The sequence below is a fragment of the Triturus cristatus genome, chromosome 4_2, assembly GCF_964204655.1.
Source record: "Triturus cristatus chromosome 4_2, aTriCri1.1, whole genome shotgun sequence".
Classification (NCBI taxonomy): Eukaryota; Metazoa; Chordata; class Amphibia; order Caudata; family Salamandridae; genus Triturus; species Triturus cristatus.
The window spans coordinates 309749590-309768858 of NC_140586.1; the positions used below are offsets into that span (position 1 = coordinate 309749590).

A 19269-nucleotide genomic window follows, 5' to 3' on the forward strand; every position below is an offset into this window, starting at 1 on the left:
TATCACAATGAAAAGAGTTCAATTATATTGAAGTCACTTGTCGATTTAAATGCGAAGACAGATTGCTTTTTGAATTGTAACACTGCATGTCTGCCTGCTACGGGGACTCTGCCTAGGGCTTCTCTATTAACAAGAGTTGTTAGAGAGGCCCATACCCTCTAAGAAACGGAATATTGCTTTTCTGTAAGTAACGGACAAGTTACTTACCTTCGTTAATGCCTTATCTGGTAGAGACATTCTAACCAGATTCCTTACCTTAGAACATCCCAAGCATTAGGCTGGATTGGGAAGACTTGCTTGAGCAATACCCTTACACTTCAATTGGCTGCGCGTGGAGTCATCCATGCCGGAAGTGACATCTGCATCAACAATATAGGCACCACCTCTGCATGCCAACTGCAGTTACTTTTCATGACTTACCACACCAGAAGCGCAGAGTGAAGTGAGCTGACCGTGGTGTTTAGAACTAGGGCCCTGAAAGGGATCAGCCCGGACCCTAAAAACCTGTCCATAGTGTGGGGAGGAAGGGTGGGACTAAGGGATCTGCAGCTAGATTAGGTCTTTACAAGTTAATGCATTACCCAAGGTAAGTAACTAGTCCATCTAATAAAGACATCTAGCTGCAGATACCTTACCTTAGAATAGATACCCAAGCAATACCATCCCCAGGGGAGGGACTGCAGACAAGTTTAGACAAACTCCTGCAGGACAGAGCGGCCAAAAAGGCCATCTCTGTGGACTGCACTTAGTGAACGTGGCAGACACCCACGTTGCTGTGACAAATGTCAAGTACTGAAACCCCATGTTGCAATACTGGTGAAATGAGCGCTAGAGTCTTCAAGAGGCAGTTTCTTGGCCAAAGCATAGCAGATTTCAATACAACATACCTCACGAAGAGTTGGTTGTCCACCTGAACTCTTTAGAGGGGTCAGGGTAGAATGACAATGTTCTTTGGCTCCAGACAGTGGAGTTGCTCCTCTTTAGAGGGGTGCAGAAGAGCATACAAAGTGGGCAAGAGATTGCCCCACATGGAATGGGGTTACAACTTTTGGTAAGAAAGAAGCCCTAGTGCGAAGTACCAACTTATCCAAGCCTCTTTACCTGATCACCTTTCCCGATGACAGAACCTGCAATTCACTCACCCTCCTGGTAGAAGTATCACCACTAAAAAGCTGTTTTGATGGAAAGCAGCACGAGGGGACAGTTGTACAGAGGTTTGAACAGAGCGCAGATCAAGGAGAGAACCAAATTAAAGTCCCACTGAGGCATGATGCATGGGGCAGGTAGGAAGATGTGTACAAGCAGATTAAGAAAATCGGTTCACAATAGGGGATTTAAATAGGAGGGTTGGTCTGGCAGCCTCAAGAAGGCAAAGTCAAAAGGTACTCCAAAACTTCACAGCGCAGAGCCCTGCTGGGTTACCTGGAGCAGGACGACAGCGGCGGGCAACGGTCCTATTCCCAGGGCCCAAAAACTTACCTGAACCAGCCACCACCTCTCCTTCATCCTCTGTCCCTCAAATATCTTCCTACACTCCCAGCCAGCAGCAGGCAGCACCCACCCTCCAAGCCTCCCCATAGCTAATCAACGCTGCAATGCAGAGTTTATTGGTCTGCGGCGCGGATCAGCGCTCAGACAGGGACTATGAGGGTTTGCATGTTCCTCAACAGGCTGTGTAATGCAGCCTGGTGGAGATGATGCAAAGTGTGAAGGACTGCTTGGCCAGCCCAAGAGGGCTGGCCAAGCAGCCGTGTGCACGTCAGCAGTGAAAACCATTCCTCTCCCTAATCTGCTAGCCCTGCCCGAGCGCCACTGAAGTATATAGGAAAAAGAAATAGTTATTTTATTGTTCCATTTGTTCAGTGGTGTGACGCTCCTCCGCCTTAGCGGAGAAGCCGCCACTACCCTTCACCATCACAGCATATGAAGCTCTCCTCTGTAACCATGGTAGGGGGGAGAAACCAGGCCAGAATCTGGGGAGGTATCCAGGCCTCAATTCCTCATCGCAGTCAATTTCATGCTCAGGAGGGCTTGTAAAGGGCCCAGCGACTCCTCCCCATCATCCTCCATTCCTAGCCCCTCAAAAGAGGGCTGGAGAATTGACCTAGGACCCAAGGGTGCAGTACGTGCTGGAATCTGCAAGGATAGGCACAAATCAGGCTTGGGGTAGTCTGGGATGAGAATGGCCCCCCCCCCCCCCCCCCCCCGACATCTGCAACGCTGGGCATCTCGGCACGGGGGCTGGTGCATGGGTGAGGTGGTATGTACAGTTGGCACAGAAAGTGGAGCCGCCAGCATGGAACCTGGTGGAGCCCCTCCTGGGCCTCTGGGGTCCGAAGGCATGCTGGGACAGTCAGGTCGCCCCAAATATGAGGCCATGTCCCGGCAGTTGTAACATGACGAGGTCACTCTCAAGGCACCATAGAGAAACTATGGTGATCAGTAACCAGTATGGCTCAATGGCAGGCACTGCATGGTTTGAATCCATGAGTATGCGACAGCAAGTAAAAACCTACAGACCAAAAATTTGACAAAATGTTGAAAAAAGCTGTAAAAAGTGACAAGCTCTCTTCATGAATCTGTGCTAGCTAGCGTGAAAAGTAAAGACCAGACATGAGCGTGCAGAGGTGGTGCCTATATAGGAAACACTGACAACACATTCAAATGCCACCTACCAACACAAGGGTATTGCTCGAGTAAAAGTCTTCTGGATTCAGCGGACGTCAGGGATATGCTAAAGTAATCTGTGGTGCGTTGTCTATCAGATATATAGCTATTCACTCGGAGTCAAAACAGTTACTCAGTTTAACTGTTTTTCAAACTGTGCATAAAAATGAAATCTGCTAGTTATAATTCACAACTAGTCAAAAAATAGACATTCCCAACATGATCATGGTAGTAAATGTCAATACAGTTTTAACAGCAGAAGGGGGTACCACTTAGATATACCTTGCGGGTTACAAAATTACCCTCAAGATCAATGTGGTTTGCTGACACTCAAACCTTTAGATTATAAACTGCATTAGCTAGGGTATAGTGAAGAATGTACATGGTGTCGACTGGGAGTGCGAGGGTTCCCTCTATCAACAATTCCCTCTAAATTAAGCCCCCTAATCTCTAGACGCAGGCTAGTATCGGAGTGTGTATCCTGGACTGCACCCTGGAGTAGGACTGCTCTGCTTGCTATGGACCCATTTTTGGATTCCAGTAACTGGATTTTTGAACTGGAATGAAATTTAATCCCAACAATCTCATAATGCCTTTAATCTCTCATCTTTAAAGACTAAGAGTGCTTCGAAACAAGCTCAATTAAGGTAGCAAGTGCTATAAAAACACCTTGACAAAGGCCCTCAACAACTTGTGCATTTCACTGCAGTGGACAGAAACCCATCATCCACTGCTAGACATTTCAGAATTTGTAGGGAGCACAGCTACCCAAAGAGTTTCCCTGCGCCAGGAAAGGGTAGGGAGAGAAAGAGGGGAAAATAAAAACAAAAGAGCTCTATTAAAACAGCCCGGTCTATAAACCCTTATGGAAAGCAAGAAGAGAGGTACCTTCTCTCAGGAAGGCTGGCAGGGAATTCCATAAAGTCACCCCAAGATCGGAAAAAGACCGGACTCTCATAGGGGCCAATCTGACTTTAGGAACCACAAACCAGATCTGTTGAGCAGAACGCAAGGGGCGGGATGGATGGTAAAGCTGAACCAGATCCTTTAAGTATTTGATCCTGTTTTGATTTTAAAACCAACACAAAGCTTTGAATTTAACCAAGTTCGACAGTCAGCCAGTATAAGTCTTGTAGAATACCCTGAGGCAGAGGCAGGTAGGCGATTAAGAAGCCTTGCTGCTGCGTTTTGCACCAACCGATTCCGGTGGGGGGGGGGGGCAATGCAGAGGGCCCCCAAAGCTCATGTCTTCTGCCTAAGATCATGACTTCGGTCTTATCTCCATTTAATTTGAGCAGAATGTTCTTCATCCAGAGGGCATCTTTGCTCAGTCTCAAGGTCTGAGGGCTTGTGTCCTTGCGACGGAGACAGAAAACACAATCGGTCATGCGCGTAGGAGATTAGACAATCCCACACTTTAGACCACCTCAGCTAGAGGGCAGACATATTAAACACCAGGCTCAACACAGCCCTGTGGGACTCCATAGGGGAAGGCGTGAGTTCAGTTAGAGCTGGACATTGCGGAAGAGACCTGGCAGGACTGGTTCTTGAGAAAGGAGTAAAACCATTCCAAGGCCATTCGATCCAGGCCCAGTGACTGTAGGGCTTTCAGCAAGATCTCATTGGACACAGTTTCGAAAGCAGCAGAGATCAAATAGGATGAGTATCACAGTTGCGCCTTCATCTAAAATGTCTTAGCATTTCGGTCACCCCCAAAAGAGTGGATTCAGTAGAGAAACCAGCTCTGTAACCAGATTGAGCAGTACAAAGAAAGGTTGGGGTTTCAACAAAGGCGGCCAGCTGTCCATTAAGTGTTTCTCCAGAATTTTAGAAAATGGGGAGCAGCGAGATAGGACAGAAGTTGGACTGACGGGAGTGATCGGGATTTGCTTTAAGAGAGGGAGGACCATGGGATGTTTCCATCTTTGGGAACTAGACCTTATTTCAAAGAGGCATTTAGAAGCTCCATTACCATCAATAGTATGGGAGGATCCAGCTGCCCCAACACATATGGGGGTAAGGGGGGCCTGATTTGATGTGGAGAAAGCAATTTAAGTAACGTCCAGAGGTGCCCAGGTATCCAGTTTGATATACGAGTAGCCCAGAGTCTCACTAATGGAACCACACACACCAGCTGTGCAATGAGCAAGATGGAAACAAAGAACCAGAACAGAAAGCATGTTTTTTATTAATCCGGATCTCTCCACGTGAAAACGTGCTCTTGGGCAATCACTTCGATTTAAGTTCTTCCGATGGGTTAAAAAAAAAAATTTAAAAAGGAAGAAAAGATTTTTAACAAAGCAGAGGTTCAAACTAAACACTGGTAGTTAATATACGATAAGAAAACAGGACCTTAAACCAACAATCATTTGACACACAGATCATATACCTTACTCCAGATAAAGGAAAAGCCTCTAGCCAACTAAATGCTAGTCTAAAACAAGTAAGACTGGATGTCCGTCAGCAGCCTAAATCTAAACAGAGAAAAAACAAGCATTTGCAATGCAATCGGTCTCACATTTGCGAGATTTTTAGCTATGTCATTGTAAATGACCAACCCTTTTATTCATGTTTTGAAAACCTGCAAGCAACGACTACAAGTACAATGTGCACATAAATAAAAGGCACTGGCATTTACAATGCCAGGACGTCTAAGATTAAAAAATGAGACCTATTGCATTGCAAATGCAAGTTTCTTCTTTTGGTCAAGCTGCACAACATCCTGCCGATGCTGTACTGCACCGTCAAAAGGCACTGACAAAGCCAATAGGTCCCAATGTTGAGAACTACTGGCTTTGCCAATCCTTCCCCAGAGATTAAAGCAGTTATTTCTGCTTTACAGCTGAACTGTATTTGCTGGACAGTTGCAGGCTATTTGAGTTGGAGGCCCAACATCTGGATCTTGTGTCTGACACATGCCTGCTCTCAGTCACAACTATTTTAATTGCGGTTTATATTATTTATACCACTTGAACAAAGTGAGAAGGTAGGGTTATTACTGGCTGCTGATGTCCAAAGGCTCGGACGGTATACATAGAAACAGGCTTGCTGATGCAGGTCTGAAGTGATTTTAGCCTTACACAGAGTCTGCCTGTAATTCAGAAGGGAAATCCTGCCTTAAAACATGGTAGCTTGATTTAGCAGTAAACCGATGCAGAGAAGTTAGTGGTTGTCCTCTCGAAACGTGTAATCATTGGGTGGTCTACAAGGCTTAACAACGATTTTCGAAGGACTTACTCACCCCCCCCCCCCCCCCTCTTTTACAAGACAATGGCTCACAGTGGCTTATGGGCATTACGAACCTTCTGAAACCAATTAGCTACATACTATGGAATCTGTTGTACAAAAAGGCAACATTTAGTACAACACGGTGCAGAGCCAATAGGACTACTTAATTCTCCATGTGTCTAAATTCTGCAGTCACATTTCTAAGAGTGTCAAGGGTATCAGACAGTATTGCACGTGCAAAGGCAAACCCTGCAAATTATGCCAAACCAATGTACTACAGAGCAGCTGCATGTGCAGATTCTAAGCTGCTGATGCAGGAAGGAGCATTTCAACTATGCAACCTTGCTTTAATAGGTTTCACAATATAAACATGCTTTGAAGTGTATACTTTCTCAGAAAGTAATGTGGTAAGCAAAACCATGAGCGACCACAGCCAAAATGAAAGGCAGAAGAAAAATGAACTCCGTTTATCACTGGCCCTTTGGGGAGTGCTCCACTTTGTCTAAGGGAAGCGTGGGAAACGTGCAGCACTCCAGGGCTGGCGGTTCATATTCTGGGGGAATCCGACAGCTTGCACATCTGCTGCGCGACAGCTCTTCTCCCTCCACTAAAGTAGAACTACACCCTGTGAGGGCTTACAGAATACACAAATGACGACCATGTGAGATTTAGCACAGAGGGAAAGGTGCAACTGTATGGGCCATGGCTCCCTGCACCAGACGCTTCAGAAAGAGAATGTGGCCTAACAGCTAGGGCGGTCGACCTCGGAGCTGGGGAACCGGGTTGGAGTCTCGGCAGGGACGCTCAACATTCTGCAATTCTGGGCAAATCACTTAATCTCACCGTGCCTAACAAATGTGTCTGTAACGAAACTGGTGCTGTGTAAAGTGATCCGATACCTTCGGGTATCGTTTGCGCTGTATAAAACTCCACAAAAGAAAGAATTAGGTCTGATGCAGATGCAAATCAAAAGAGACCGCATGTTTACCATGCAGGCTGTTACTTCTCAAAGGCAAAGGGTTTTTTTGTTTTGATTTTTTGAGTGGGGCAGGGAGTCAAACTGAAAAGAAAACAAAAAAAGTCTGTATTTTTCGATATTACAACAAAAACTGAGATCTTTATATGACAAAGGTATAGTGCGGAAAGCACAACATGTTAGAGAAGGGGCCCACAAAGTTTGTTTTTCACTTAGAATTTCAAGGTCACATGATTATGTGAAGCGAGGCCAAAATTCACACCTTCTGTATTTTTCTGAGGCGTGCCAAGGTCTCCATTGATTCCATTGCGCAAGGACAAAGCACATCCATTCGGAAATATTCAGAGTCTTTCCTGGAAGGGTACGGCTGGAAACAGTATGAGCACATGAGGCTTAAACTTCTTTGAGGTGCACATGTTATTCGGCAACTAAAACAGTATTCCAGTTTTACTGATGCTGCCTCCACTATGCGATACTTGAACACAAGCATTTTCAATGCAACAGGTCTCGCGGAATAGGGAGTTTGCCCCCCCCCCCAAAAAAAGCCCATTTCTATAGCGCCTGCAAAAGTGAAAGCGGACTGTGCTACAAATTAATTAAACCAAGAAGCCTGGTGTAAGTTGAAAGCGGACCGAAATGCAATAAAAAAAAATAAAAAAAATAGCAACAATGTAAAAGCGGGCAGCGAAATGGGGGGGGGGGGGGGGGGGGGGGCTAGGGGTTCCAAGACAATTAAAAATCAAATAGTGCTCACTAACTGGATAAAGCAGACGGTGTAAGACCACAAGTAAAGAGTCCAGTCGTTATGGGAGGTTACAAATGCAGACAAGGCAGTACCATGGAGCGACTAGTAAGCCTATTCAGAAATTAATAGCAATGATTTTGAAATGGACTGTAACAGGAGCAAATTCAAAAGATGGGCGGAGCTTTTATTCCAATCCTCAATACAGCATGCCTCGCGCAGCAGTACATGCGCTGCCCAGGCTCAACCTAAAAACTCAGCGTTAGTTGCTGGTAATAAACCTAGTAGCTGGCTTGAACTGTGCAGGCCTGAAAATCTAGGTGCACATCCGCCTCCCAATCCTGAAGTCAAAAGCCTCGGGTCCTGAACGCTGCTGCCCGCATTCTCTTAAAAATCCTAAAGTACCAGTCAGCTACACTGGCCCAAGCAGCTTTGCATTGGTTACCTGTGCATATGATAATCCAATTAAAGACACTGCTTAGCCCATTGCGCTGTGCATATTAAGGGTCCGTCGCCTTTGAGATCCCTATATTCCCAGGAGGTCCGTGTTCTGCAATCGAAGGCTGTTGCTGAACCCAAGATAAAGGCAAGGAATGGGGGGGGGGGGGGGGGGGGGGATATAGGGGCAGAGTTGGAACCCCCTTGGCTACTTAGCCTCCAGACTCTAGAATGCCCTCCCAGTGGAGCTCAGAATGAAGCAGTCAAATTAGTTTTAGGAAGCTACTGAAAACTTTAGTCAATCTCCTGGATGTGCACAGATTCTTGTGGCAAACCTGTTCCTAGGGCTGGGAGGCCCGTTGGGGAGCCATAAGCTCTACAAATTCTACAGAAAAAAAAAAAAAGAATTTTACCTACAGGGAGACGACACCCAGTCTCATAGCAAATAGACTAGATTATGATGTATAGCAGTGGCAGCTGGTTACTTCAAATGGTGCGGCGTAACAGTTGGTGGGGAGTTTATCAAGCAAGCAAACCTGAATGAAATACTGACTGAAGATCCAGCCAAATTATAATTGTTATATAAAACAAGCCATTTCAAAATTTCACACAATCAGTTGCTCAACCCCAGACTTGTGTTTCACGCAAATAACACTCCAGAACTCAGCTGGTGAGAACACATTTTGTGAAGAAATATCTTTGTCACCATTAAACCTCAAATGTCCCAATGAATTAAAGCCGTATCATGATCCGTGCAGCCTTTAGATTTGCTAATTAACCAATGTCACACATTTACATTTCTTTCTGGTACCTGGCATACTCAGATTGAATCTACCATAGTTTGATAATACAGGAAACCCCTCCCCGTCCCTATCAGCCAGAGGCACTTAATTTGATATTAACAGTCCAGTTTTTTTTTTTTTTTTTTAAAAACACAAATTAGGGGAAGACGCAACAGAAGTTCCCCTGGTCTTCCTAGCCGCTGACCTGTCAGACACGATAATGTGTCTCATTCCTACTTCCTAGCTCCCAGGTATGTCGTATTAAAAAGTGTGATACATTCATTTGGTCTTGATTTTTTTTTTTTTTTTTTTTTTTTTTTAAACAAAATATATGAAACATGGCCTCTTATTTAATCATAGTAAACACATGTCCCATTTCTTCCAGTTAATTAGTGACAACTTGGCCCGTGGGCATTGCAGCGCTTTACGCGCGCGACGTCATCATGCATGGTCAAATCATTTTTCGTTCGGCTCACGAACATTAAGGGATTTGCTCAAAAACACAAGACCTTGAAACCACGCAGGGACTTTAACTTAGTTCTCCAGTTTCAAGAGCGGCCGCTCTGGTAGTGACGTCAAATCCCATTCAACACAACTGGACGCTAAAGGAATGCTGTGAGCTATCAATGTTGTTTATGTATTTATTGCACTTTAATTAGGCTCAACAGCATCGGCCTTCCACGGGCGGCCCTCTTTATAACTTTTATCCGACATTTCAATCCAGGCTGAAAAGACAGTCCAGCCTGGCTTCCATATGGTCTGAGCGGTAATATGTAGTCTGGCGCTTTGTCACCCTCTGCTTTTAAGTCCCCCGCTGCCTGCAAATCAGATGTGCAGTCTCGAACTAAAAGTAGCGCGCAAAGACACGGATTCTGCGCCGTGTTTATTCAAAATATGTGAAGAGCTACAGCGCAGACTCGATTTCTGCTTGCCACCAACAGTCTCACTCCCCATTATCAACATGTGACATCACTGACCCCGCCCAACCCTGTGAGGAGTTGAGAAAGGGTGGGATGAAAATAATCTTTAGTTCCGGATTGACAGAGCCCCTGGCGCTGCAGGGTTTGATCCTGAAGCGCCCGGGGCCAACAACATATCCATGTCCTCAGAGTGGAGTTTAGCCTAGGAGGCAAGGATTTTGCAGAGCTGATCAACTCAGTCTTCAGGGCTGTGAGATAGTCAGCTCGGTAAATGCTTTTGAAGGCAGATGTCAAGTGCCAGTCTGCGCAGGACAGCACCACGAGCAGAGTGCTGCAGCTAAAGAGATAATTCCAATGCAATTGTTTTAAAGGCAGCACAAACACTGCTTAACTCAAAGCCTAAGCTTTGGGGCGGGGTAGTAAAGGGGGCAGAGCCCCAACACTCAAGTCAACAGACCACCCCTGATATATAGTGAGCAATTTATGGATCTTGAAATAAAGTTCTGCTGTAGTGTTCCTGCTTCACCAACCGGTTTGACAATGGTCAAATCATATCCTTTTTACATCTTAGTCCCCTTAACTAAAATGCATGTAATAGAGTTGCTGCCCCACCATCAATCCTGGCTTCTCAGCTTGACCAATGTGTGATCCTAGGAAATTTGATTTCACTTTGCTTACATGGTCTTCACATATGAGAACACCTTCAAGTACACAAGATCAAGGAATGTGCAGTACAAAAACTGCATGTTTGATTTAATGGAGCTTGATGCTGGTCCATGTAGACAAACCTAGACCAAACAGTGCACATGAACTGACTGGCCTCTTGGTTCATAAATAGCATGGTCATGAGGTTAGGCGTGTGGAAGCATGAAGGTTTTAAATTAATGTTTAAACACTTAAATAAGACCCTCTCAATGCAGTGATATAATTGGATATGACCAAGTGAAACTTTTCTGCACGATAAAGAAATGCACTTTTGAAGAGACTCTTATTTGTCCATGTTTTATTTGGACAGGTTGGTTGCACAAGGTCTTTAAACATGAAGGAATTCCTAAAGGTAAGTGGAGCAGAACGATATTGGTCAGTGTGTGCGAGATCGGTCAGACAGCAGCCCAGTCCTGCTGTTCAGCAGGGGCTCGCAGGTAAAGATCAGGAGTCAGCAAGCAGCACCTGGGCCGTATGAGGAGCATCCCTGATCTATCGATTGGATGACCAGTTCAAGACCTCTGGGATGGTATGCTTGATCCACACCCTCACTGATGTGCACTGGTTTGCTATGGTCTTCCTCTGTATAGAACGGCCCCAAAAAAAAATATGGTGGCCGACCTCATGGCAAAGAGACTAAACAAACCCCCCCCCCCTTACAAAAAGATAAAAAAGTTGAGCCAAGAGTAGCCCGTTGCTTCAAATATGCTGGCAGCTGGACAGGATTGAGGGGACAATCTACTGCACAGGCTCTGAAAACGATTAAAAGGAACAGCTTGGGGAAAAGGTGGACTGCATTGGTTTCAAATAAATGTGCTGGATTGATCTCTTGTGCCTGGTAGTTTTACCTTCAAGAGCAAAATAGAAATTGCCATGCAGGACCCTGAGTTTAAGAAAGACCTGAATATGGAAGTTTCTGATGAGGGGAACCTACTCTCCTTCCAAGCATTCAGCCCATTAAACATTAGCTGGAATGCAACAAATCCAACTGTGAAAGGATCTCAATCTTAGATTTATTCTGCCCTTAGCTTTCTTACCACCCCCCCCCCCCCCCGCCCCGTGCTCAGAAGACGCATGGAGTGGCAGATTCCCTCCTGAGGTCACAAAAGTCACACAAAAAAATGTGGCACAAAACCCTAAACTACATAGGTTGGTACAAGACTGCCATCTAGGAAACCACTGTGCAGTAGAGACTACCCTCCCTGCACTACACCACTGCAGTGTTTTAAAGAGGGACACCATTTAGGAATTTCTAAGCTAGGTAATGTCTGATAAGCTATATTAAGTCATTTGAGGAGCTCAAAAGTATTCGATGCGCAATCCAGTGTTTTCCACGCCTTAAAGACAATTGACTCTACAAAGACCAACTGGTGGAACGCCCAGTATGTAACTCCTTAGCTGAACTAATGCTGGAGTGCGGGGGGGGCATAATTTTTTTTTTTTTTTTAAACCACTCCCTAGATGTTAATACCCAAGATGCCATGTCATGCCACTGCACCTGCTGAGAGGATGAACTGGGCATCATTGCAATGACGAGGAGGATGGCCAAGATGGGCCCACCAACTACATCAGCCAGTCCTCAACTTACTCAAGTTAATCATTTCTATAATATGGGTTACACCACCCCCCTCTCCCCCCCCCCATTCCACTCCATAAGATTTAGGAAGATGGGCAAGGGAATTCCTTACCCACCCCCAACCTGCACAGGTCACAACATAATTAGCCATTTCACGAGTGCCCAAAGATGTAACAATGGAGACTGAAACAAAATAAGTTAAACTTGATTTGATTGGTGTGCTGCACCATTAATCTTAAACTGGGAGAGCAGAATTTCCAGATGTGATCATACACAAGTGGTCTGCCTTCAAATTAGCCACAGTGAAGATGGCCTTGGTTCAAACAATTATGCACTAGATTCCAATATTAAACTTTTTCCCCCTTGAAACACTAAGGCAATACGCTTCACAAGAGGACGGATTAGGTAAACATGTCCACAGTTTCTTCAGTACCAAAATCAAAGCTTCAAAAACAATGATCTCCAAATCACCCCCAGAAATGGAAGTATACCAAATCACCCTCAGAAATGGAAGTATACCAAAGGTTGTGATGTTGAAATAAAGCCTAGCACAATCAGGAAAATCCAACATTATCCATAAACTAACACTTGGCCTTCAAAGCATAGGGAGGGTAGTTGGCAACACTACCCATCCTACAAAGTGATCATGATACAGTAAGCAATTTATAGTCTTTAGAGGATCTAAGAGGCTGACCCTTCACTCTAGTCTGGTTAGTTGATTGCCTGAACTAGTTGGCTCACTGGTATCAGAAAAATACAAAGAAAGGATTCTTGTGCAGCTGTCTTCAAACCTTTAAGCAGGGTCATGAACGACCGCCAAATTGTGCATAAAGATCATGCAGATATGCAGAGGTTAGCAATAGAGATTACTCACGCAGCGAGCAGTGACTGGCATCCCTGCATTGTCCTTCTCATCAGGGTCCAGCATGCCTAGTTGAACTGCTAGATCTCTCTTGGGGTCAGCAATAATTGGAAAGGGCAGAGTTTCTTTGGGCTCCAGCTCTCCATTATAAGCATTAATATCCTAATAAAAGGGGAATTATGAAAGTTAATTTGCATAATTATCACACAGCAGACCAACAAATACAATACATGATTTTTTTCTATAGCTAACTTTTCAGCATTTCACCACACTTCAAATCAATGACCGCATCTTGTCATTTTTGGAGGGGGTGGGTACTTTTCCATGATGCTAGGCTATATGTCCAATATCTTTGTCAACTGAAACACCGAGTAAGAGGCTTGTGCTGGAACAGCATCATCATGTTTAGTAGGGAGGGGGGGGGGGGGGATTAAAAAAAAAAACACTGGCTACTAACATTACCCCAATCCAAACCTATACCCTCCTTCCCCGCATTACCCCAATCCAAACCTATACCCTCCTTCCCCGCTACCAACATGCAGATTCACAAATTGTTCACAGCTCTACTCAACTGAAGACTATGTGATATATATATATATATATATATATATATATTTTACCTACTGGCGGTCGCCAGTAGGTAGTTATATAGTTAGGACCACGTTTCCATAGGAAATCCGCAACATTCTATTTTGAATAACTTTGGCGCCGGTCGACGAATCCTTGCGAATTTTTCAAAATAGGTGGGGCGCTACGCTCCGCTCCTACCCTGAAAGTCTCGGGGGGATTCGTGAAGCGGGGGCTGAGATAAAAGGGGGGTCCCAAAACGTGTTTTTCCCATGCATTTTTCCATAGGACCTTTAGACACAGCTACAGCCTGAACGGCTGAACAGAATTACTTGAAATTTGGCAGAGAGGTAGTCCTCAGGTCAAGGAAGTGCCTTTTGTAGGTTTGGTGTAAATCTGTTCAGTAGATTCTGAGAAAATAGCCTTTAAATCAATATATATATATCTGAGCCAGCTTACGGTGCGCTTACCGTACGGTGGCGTGCGCGAGCGCGATTTTGATTGGCTCTTAGTAAACATTCGAATCGGTCGAAACCAGGAAGCGGCGGCCGCCATTTTCTCTCTCGCTGAGTTGGGCAGCAAAAACGAACCCCAAAAATGTGTAAAGAGGCAGTTTCATGAGATCCTAACCACCCAGCATTGATACAGGGGTCCCCAAACCACCCCCAAAAAAAAATTTTTTTTTTTCCTTCGGAAAATCGCCGATTATGCTTACCGTAAGCGTACGGTAAAAATGTATAAAAAAAAAATTATCCACATTCTCCCCACCCCGTGTGCAAAAGGTGCCCGAAGGGCACCATTTGTGCATGGCATATTATTGCAATGAATTTAACAAAGAATACATTTCACAAAGATGCGCATAATATGTCCCCCATGTGCGCACGGTGCGCGAAGCGCATCGTGCGTACATGGCCCATCCCGCTTAACGTGGGCACGCAGTGCGCGCAGCGCACCGCGTGACGGTGCGTGCACGGCACTAACTGCGTAAAGTGGGCGCGCGGTGCGCGAAGCGCACCGCGTGCTCACTGTGCGCGCACGGTGCGCGAAGCGCACCGTGCGCGCACGGAATGAACTGCGTTAACTGGGCGCGCACGCCACGAATGGCGTAAAGTAACTTAGCATTTAAAAAACCGTACAAATTCACTGAAAAAACCATAGGTTTCACACATGTTATAGTTAGCTGTACATTTCACTCGTAAAAAACCAATGAAATTCCCGCGTTATAGTTAGTGCAGGCAACTATAACTCACGCCACCGCAATCTTCTGCTGATGACATATGTGTCTTTATGAAAAAAAAATATTTGTAATATATGTATAGCTAAAATTTAATGGAAGAAGACATGGGCAAATAAGTGTCGAAATACAGTATTAGCATCAGCAGAGGATTGCGGTCGCGTGAGTTATAGTTGCCTGCACTAACTATAACGCGGGAATTTCATTGGTTTTTTACGAGTGAAATGTACAGCTAACTATAACGTGTGAAACCTATGGTTTTTTCAGTGAATATATATATATATATATATATATATATATATATATTACCTACTGGCGGTCGCCAGTAGGTAGTTATAGTTAGGACCACGTTTCCATAGGAAAACCTCAACATTCTATTTTGAATAACTTTGGCGCCGGTCGACGAATCCTCGCGAATTTCTCAAAATAGGTGGGGCGCTACGCTCCGCTCCTACCCTGAAAGTCTCGGGGGGATCCGTCAAGCGGGGGCTGAGATAAAAGGGGGGTCCCAAAACGCGTTTTTCCCATGCATTTTTCCATAGGACCTTTAGAACGAGCTACAGCCCGAACGGCTGAACAGAATTACTCAAAATTTGGCAGAGAGGTAGTCCCTAGGTCAAGGAAGTGCCTTTTGTAGGTTTGGTGTAAATCTGTTCAGTAGATTCTGAGAAAATAGCCTTTAAATCAATATATATATCTGAGCCCGCTTACGGTACGCTTACCGTACGCTTACGGTAAGCGTACGGTGGCATGCGCGAGCGCGATTCTGATTGGCTCTTAGATCTTAGTAAACATTCGAATCGGCCGAAACCAGGAAGCGGCGGCCGCCATTTTGTGTATTTCACTCTGAAAAAAAAGAGTGAAAACAAGGAAAGGGGGCAATGAGGAGAGTTACAGACCCCCTAACATTTTAAGGGGGTCAAAGAAGGACAGAAAAGTACAAAAAAAACATTTATTGATTTTAAAAAAAATCACGGGGTACGCGTACGGTAAGCGTACGGTGGAAAAAAAAAAAAAATGAAAATCAGATTTAAGTGTTTAGATATTAGGGGGCTCTAAAAAGAGCCGTTGTGTTTATGAAATGATTTTTTAGTGGTACCTACAAGTAAGTACCGATGCAGAGTCTAAGGTTCAAGAGGAAGACTCTGTTCCCTTCATCATTGAAGTGCACACCATCTCCTCTATAAATGTCTTGCATGTCATAACGCAAGTTGTTGTGGTAAATGGCACCCATACCATAGTCACGGAGGAAAGCAGAAACAGATTTGTTGACGTGCTTTCTTGCTTTGTCATCGCACCGCGTGCCCACCGTGCGTGCACGGCACTAACTGCGTAAAGTGGGCGCGCGGTGCGCGAAGCGCACCGCGTGCTCACTGTGCGCGCACGGTGCGCGAAGCGCACCGTGCGCGCACGGAACGAACTGCGTTAAGTGGGCGCGCACGCCACGAATGGCGTAAAGTAACTTAGCATTTAAAAAAACGTACAAATTCACTGAAAAAACCATAGGTTTCACACACGTTATAGTTAGGAATTAGCATTTAAAAAACCTTGCAAATTCACTGAAAAAACCATAGGTTTCACACATGTTATAGTTAGCGGAAATTTTACTGATAAAAAACCAATGAAATTCCCCCGTTATAGTTAGTGCAGGCAACTATAACTCACGCGACCGCAATCTTCTGCTGATGACATATGTGTCTTTATGAAAAAAAAAATATTTGTAATATATGTATAGCTAAAAATGTATGGAAGAAGACATGGGCAAATAAGTGTCTAAATACAGTATTAGCATCAGCAGAGGATTGCGGTCGCGTGAGTTATAGTTGCCTGCACTAACTATAACGGGGGAATTTCATTGGTTTTTTATCAGTAAAATTTCCGCTAACTATAACATGTGTGAAACCTATGGTTTTTTCAGTGAATATATATATATATATATATATATATATATATATATATATACACACACACACACATACACTACACACCCCTCTCCATGGAGACATTTCAGAACTGCAATAGTGTACACACAACTATCAGCTACAGCCAAAACGTAATGTTTTTACTTTCAGAACCTCCCTCTGTTCCGACACTGGAAAGCAGCATTGGAACCTTCAAGAGCAAACCCCCCCCCCCCCCCCCCCTTCTTGGTGGGTGAGAAGCATGCAACTGAAACCTAAATGGACATAGAGGTTGTGATATTGATTTGCATAGCATACCAGTCACCAAACAGGGAATCCAGGCACTTGGGGAGCTGTGCGGTCCCCAGGGAGCTTATACGAACAGCTACGTCTTCAGCTTCTTGCGGAACTCAAGTGAGGAGTAGGCTCTGGTGTATGGAGGGAGGTCAATCCAGGTCTTGAAGGGGTGGGGGCGATGGAGAATAATGAACAACCTCCAGTTTTACTCTTGCAAATGTGTGCAAGTAAGTGAGGTAGAGTGTAGGTGTCTGGTGGGTTGGTGAAAGTGTACAGGCTGTTCAGGTAACCTGGTCCTGTGTTGTGTAAGGCTTTGTATGTGTGAAGTTTGAATGGGCTGTGCTGGTGACTGGGGAGGCAGTAAGCTTTCAGAGGTGCGACGTGATCTAGTAAAAGTCCTGCAGCACTGTTCTGGTTAGTCTGGAGTTTGTCTAGGAGTTGTTTTTTTTTTTTTAAACTTATTTTTATTGCCATTTACATATTTCAGACATTGACCATCATACACAACCCTCAGATAGACATAGCAGAGTATACATCCAGTAGTGGGACAGAATGGCTGTGTATATCGCTTGTACATAAACAAGGAGCATAAACAGGGTATAGAGAGAGCATGATGTTTATATCCTGTTGTCCGGGTTCCAGATATGGCATAGAAACTGGGGCGGAACACGGGCATAAACTAAGGAAGGGGTATGGAAGAATATATCCAGTTACATTAGCGATGGTATACAGCGTTGTTTGGGCAGGACACCTCTGCGACTCGTGTGTACTTATCCTAGTGGGTGCGGCCGAGGGCTGCGACCGCATTCCAGGCGCCAGGGCTTGCGATGGGCTTGTGTGGGTGGGGTTCCGAGAGATCAGTTGGGTAGGGCCTGTGACTGTGTGCGTGGGGCTGACGACGTAGGGGGGCTGCCACTCGGGTCAGCGCCCGGGGAAAGCTGTCGAAATTGATACAATAGCATGGCCCATTCCATCGATATAGGGTGCTTGCGGGTCCCCTTTACCTCCTCCTCCCGTAATGTCTCCTCCTCAGCCGCCGCCCACTTGTGGGTAGCTCCCACCCACGCCGCCAACGGTGGACCAGTGGGAGAACGCCAATGCATAGCGATGCTGCGCTTAGCTAAGAGTACCGCTAGGGAGAGGAAACGAGTCTGCACCCTGTGCTGTTTACCTGTGCGAAAGATGCCTATGGCGCTAGCCTCCCAAGTGTTCATACAAGTTAGCCCCGTGAGAGTACCCAGAGCAGTGTGAATGTGGTGCCAGAAAATTTTTATGATGGGGCAGCTCCAGAACATGTGTCGGAAGTCTGCATTCCGCGCTTGACATCTGGGGCACAGGAACTGAGTGTCAGGATAGAATCGCTGGAGGCGTGCGGGGGTTAGATAGGCCCTGTGTAGGATGTGATATTGAATGTTTTTAAAGCGTGCGTTCCTAGAGACCTTCTTAGGGTATTTCAGAGCTTTCCCCCATTCCCCGTCATGGAGTGCCCGCCCAATTTCAGTCTCCCAGGTGGCTCGTAGGGAATCTAGTGGCTTGCTAACCAGTTCCCGTATGGCCTTATAAAGCCATGTAGTGAGATGGCGCCCAGCTCCCATGTGTAGGATCGTGTGGATAACGGGGTGCGTGCGTGGTTCCCCTTTACTTAGGTCTTGATCTGGTCGGTAGCTATCTAGGAGTTGGCGGTGCAGCAGAAATTGTCCCGGGGGGAGATCGTACTCCTCCATCAGGCTATGGAATGGTCTTAGTCGCCCATCCTCGAAAAAGGACTCCACCTCCGTTAAGCCGCACGACGTCCACATGCGGAGCGCATTATTTGTGTAGTAGCGTTCCTGTTTGGGCCACCCCACCAGGGTGAGTAGGGGGGAATACAACGGGGTCCCCGGGGACATGCGGTGTATCCGTAGCATGCACTTACGTGCCACTGACACCTGTAGAGGGTATGTGCGTTTTGGCTGAGTGCCAGGGAGAAGCAGGCGACGGATCTCCGGAATCGATATCCGTCCTGCAGCAGTACAAGTTTCCACCGTGTACCTGTCTGCCGTCCAATGGGACAGCCATTGCAGCTGTGCTGCCAGGAAGTAGGCTTCAAATGAGGGGGCTCCCAAGCCACCCTGTGTAGTGGGCAGCTGCAGTTTTGTCAGGGCTATTCTGTGCCTGGCAGACCCCCAAATGAGCGCACTGAGGAGGGAGTCGAGGTCCCGGAAGAAGGCCTTGGGCGGGATTACTGGCAGATTGGTAAAGAAATACAGCAGTCTTGGAACCATGATCATCTTGGCCAATGCCACTCTCCCAATAGGCGCCAGTGGGAGGCTCTTCCAAAATCCGACCGAGGCCCTAAGACTCGCCAACGCCCTACCGTGGTTGCCCTCGAACA

At 45.8% G+C, this 19269-nt stretch overlaps 1 protein-coding gene across 1 annotated transcript in view; it reads right to left on the reverse strand.

The window, feature by feature from the left end:
• PRDX6 (peroxiredoxin 6) overlaps window positions 1-19269 on the reverse strand; it is a 105096-nt gene that overhangs the window by 20653 nt on the left and 65174 nt on the right. The window contains exon 3 of the mRNA XM_085601636.1: window positions 12909-13058. Within this exon, the coding sequence (XP_085457762.1) occupies window positions 12909-13058 (150 nt within the window). The remainder of the gene's footprint in view (window positions 1-12908; window positions 13059-19269) is intronic.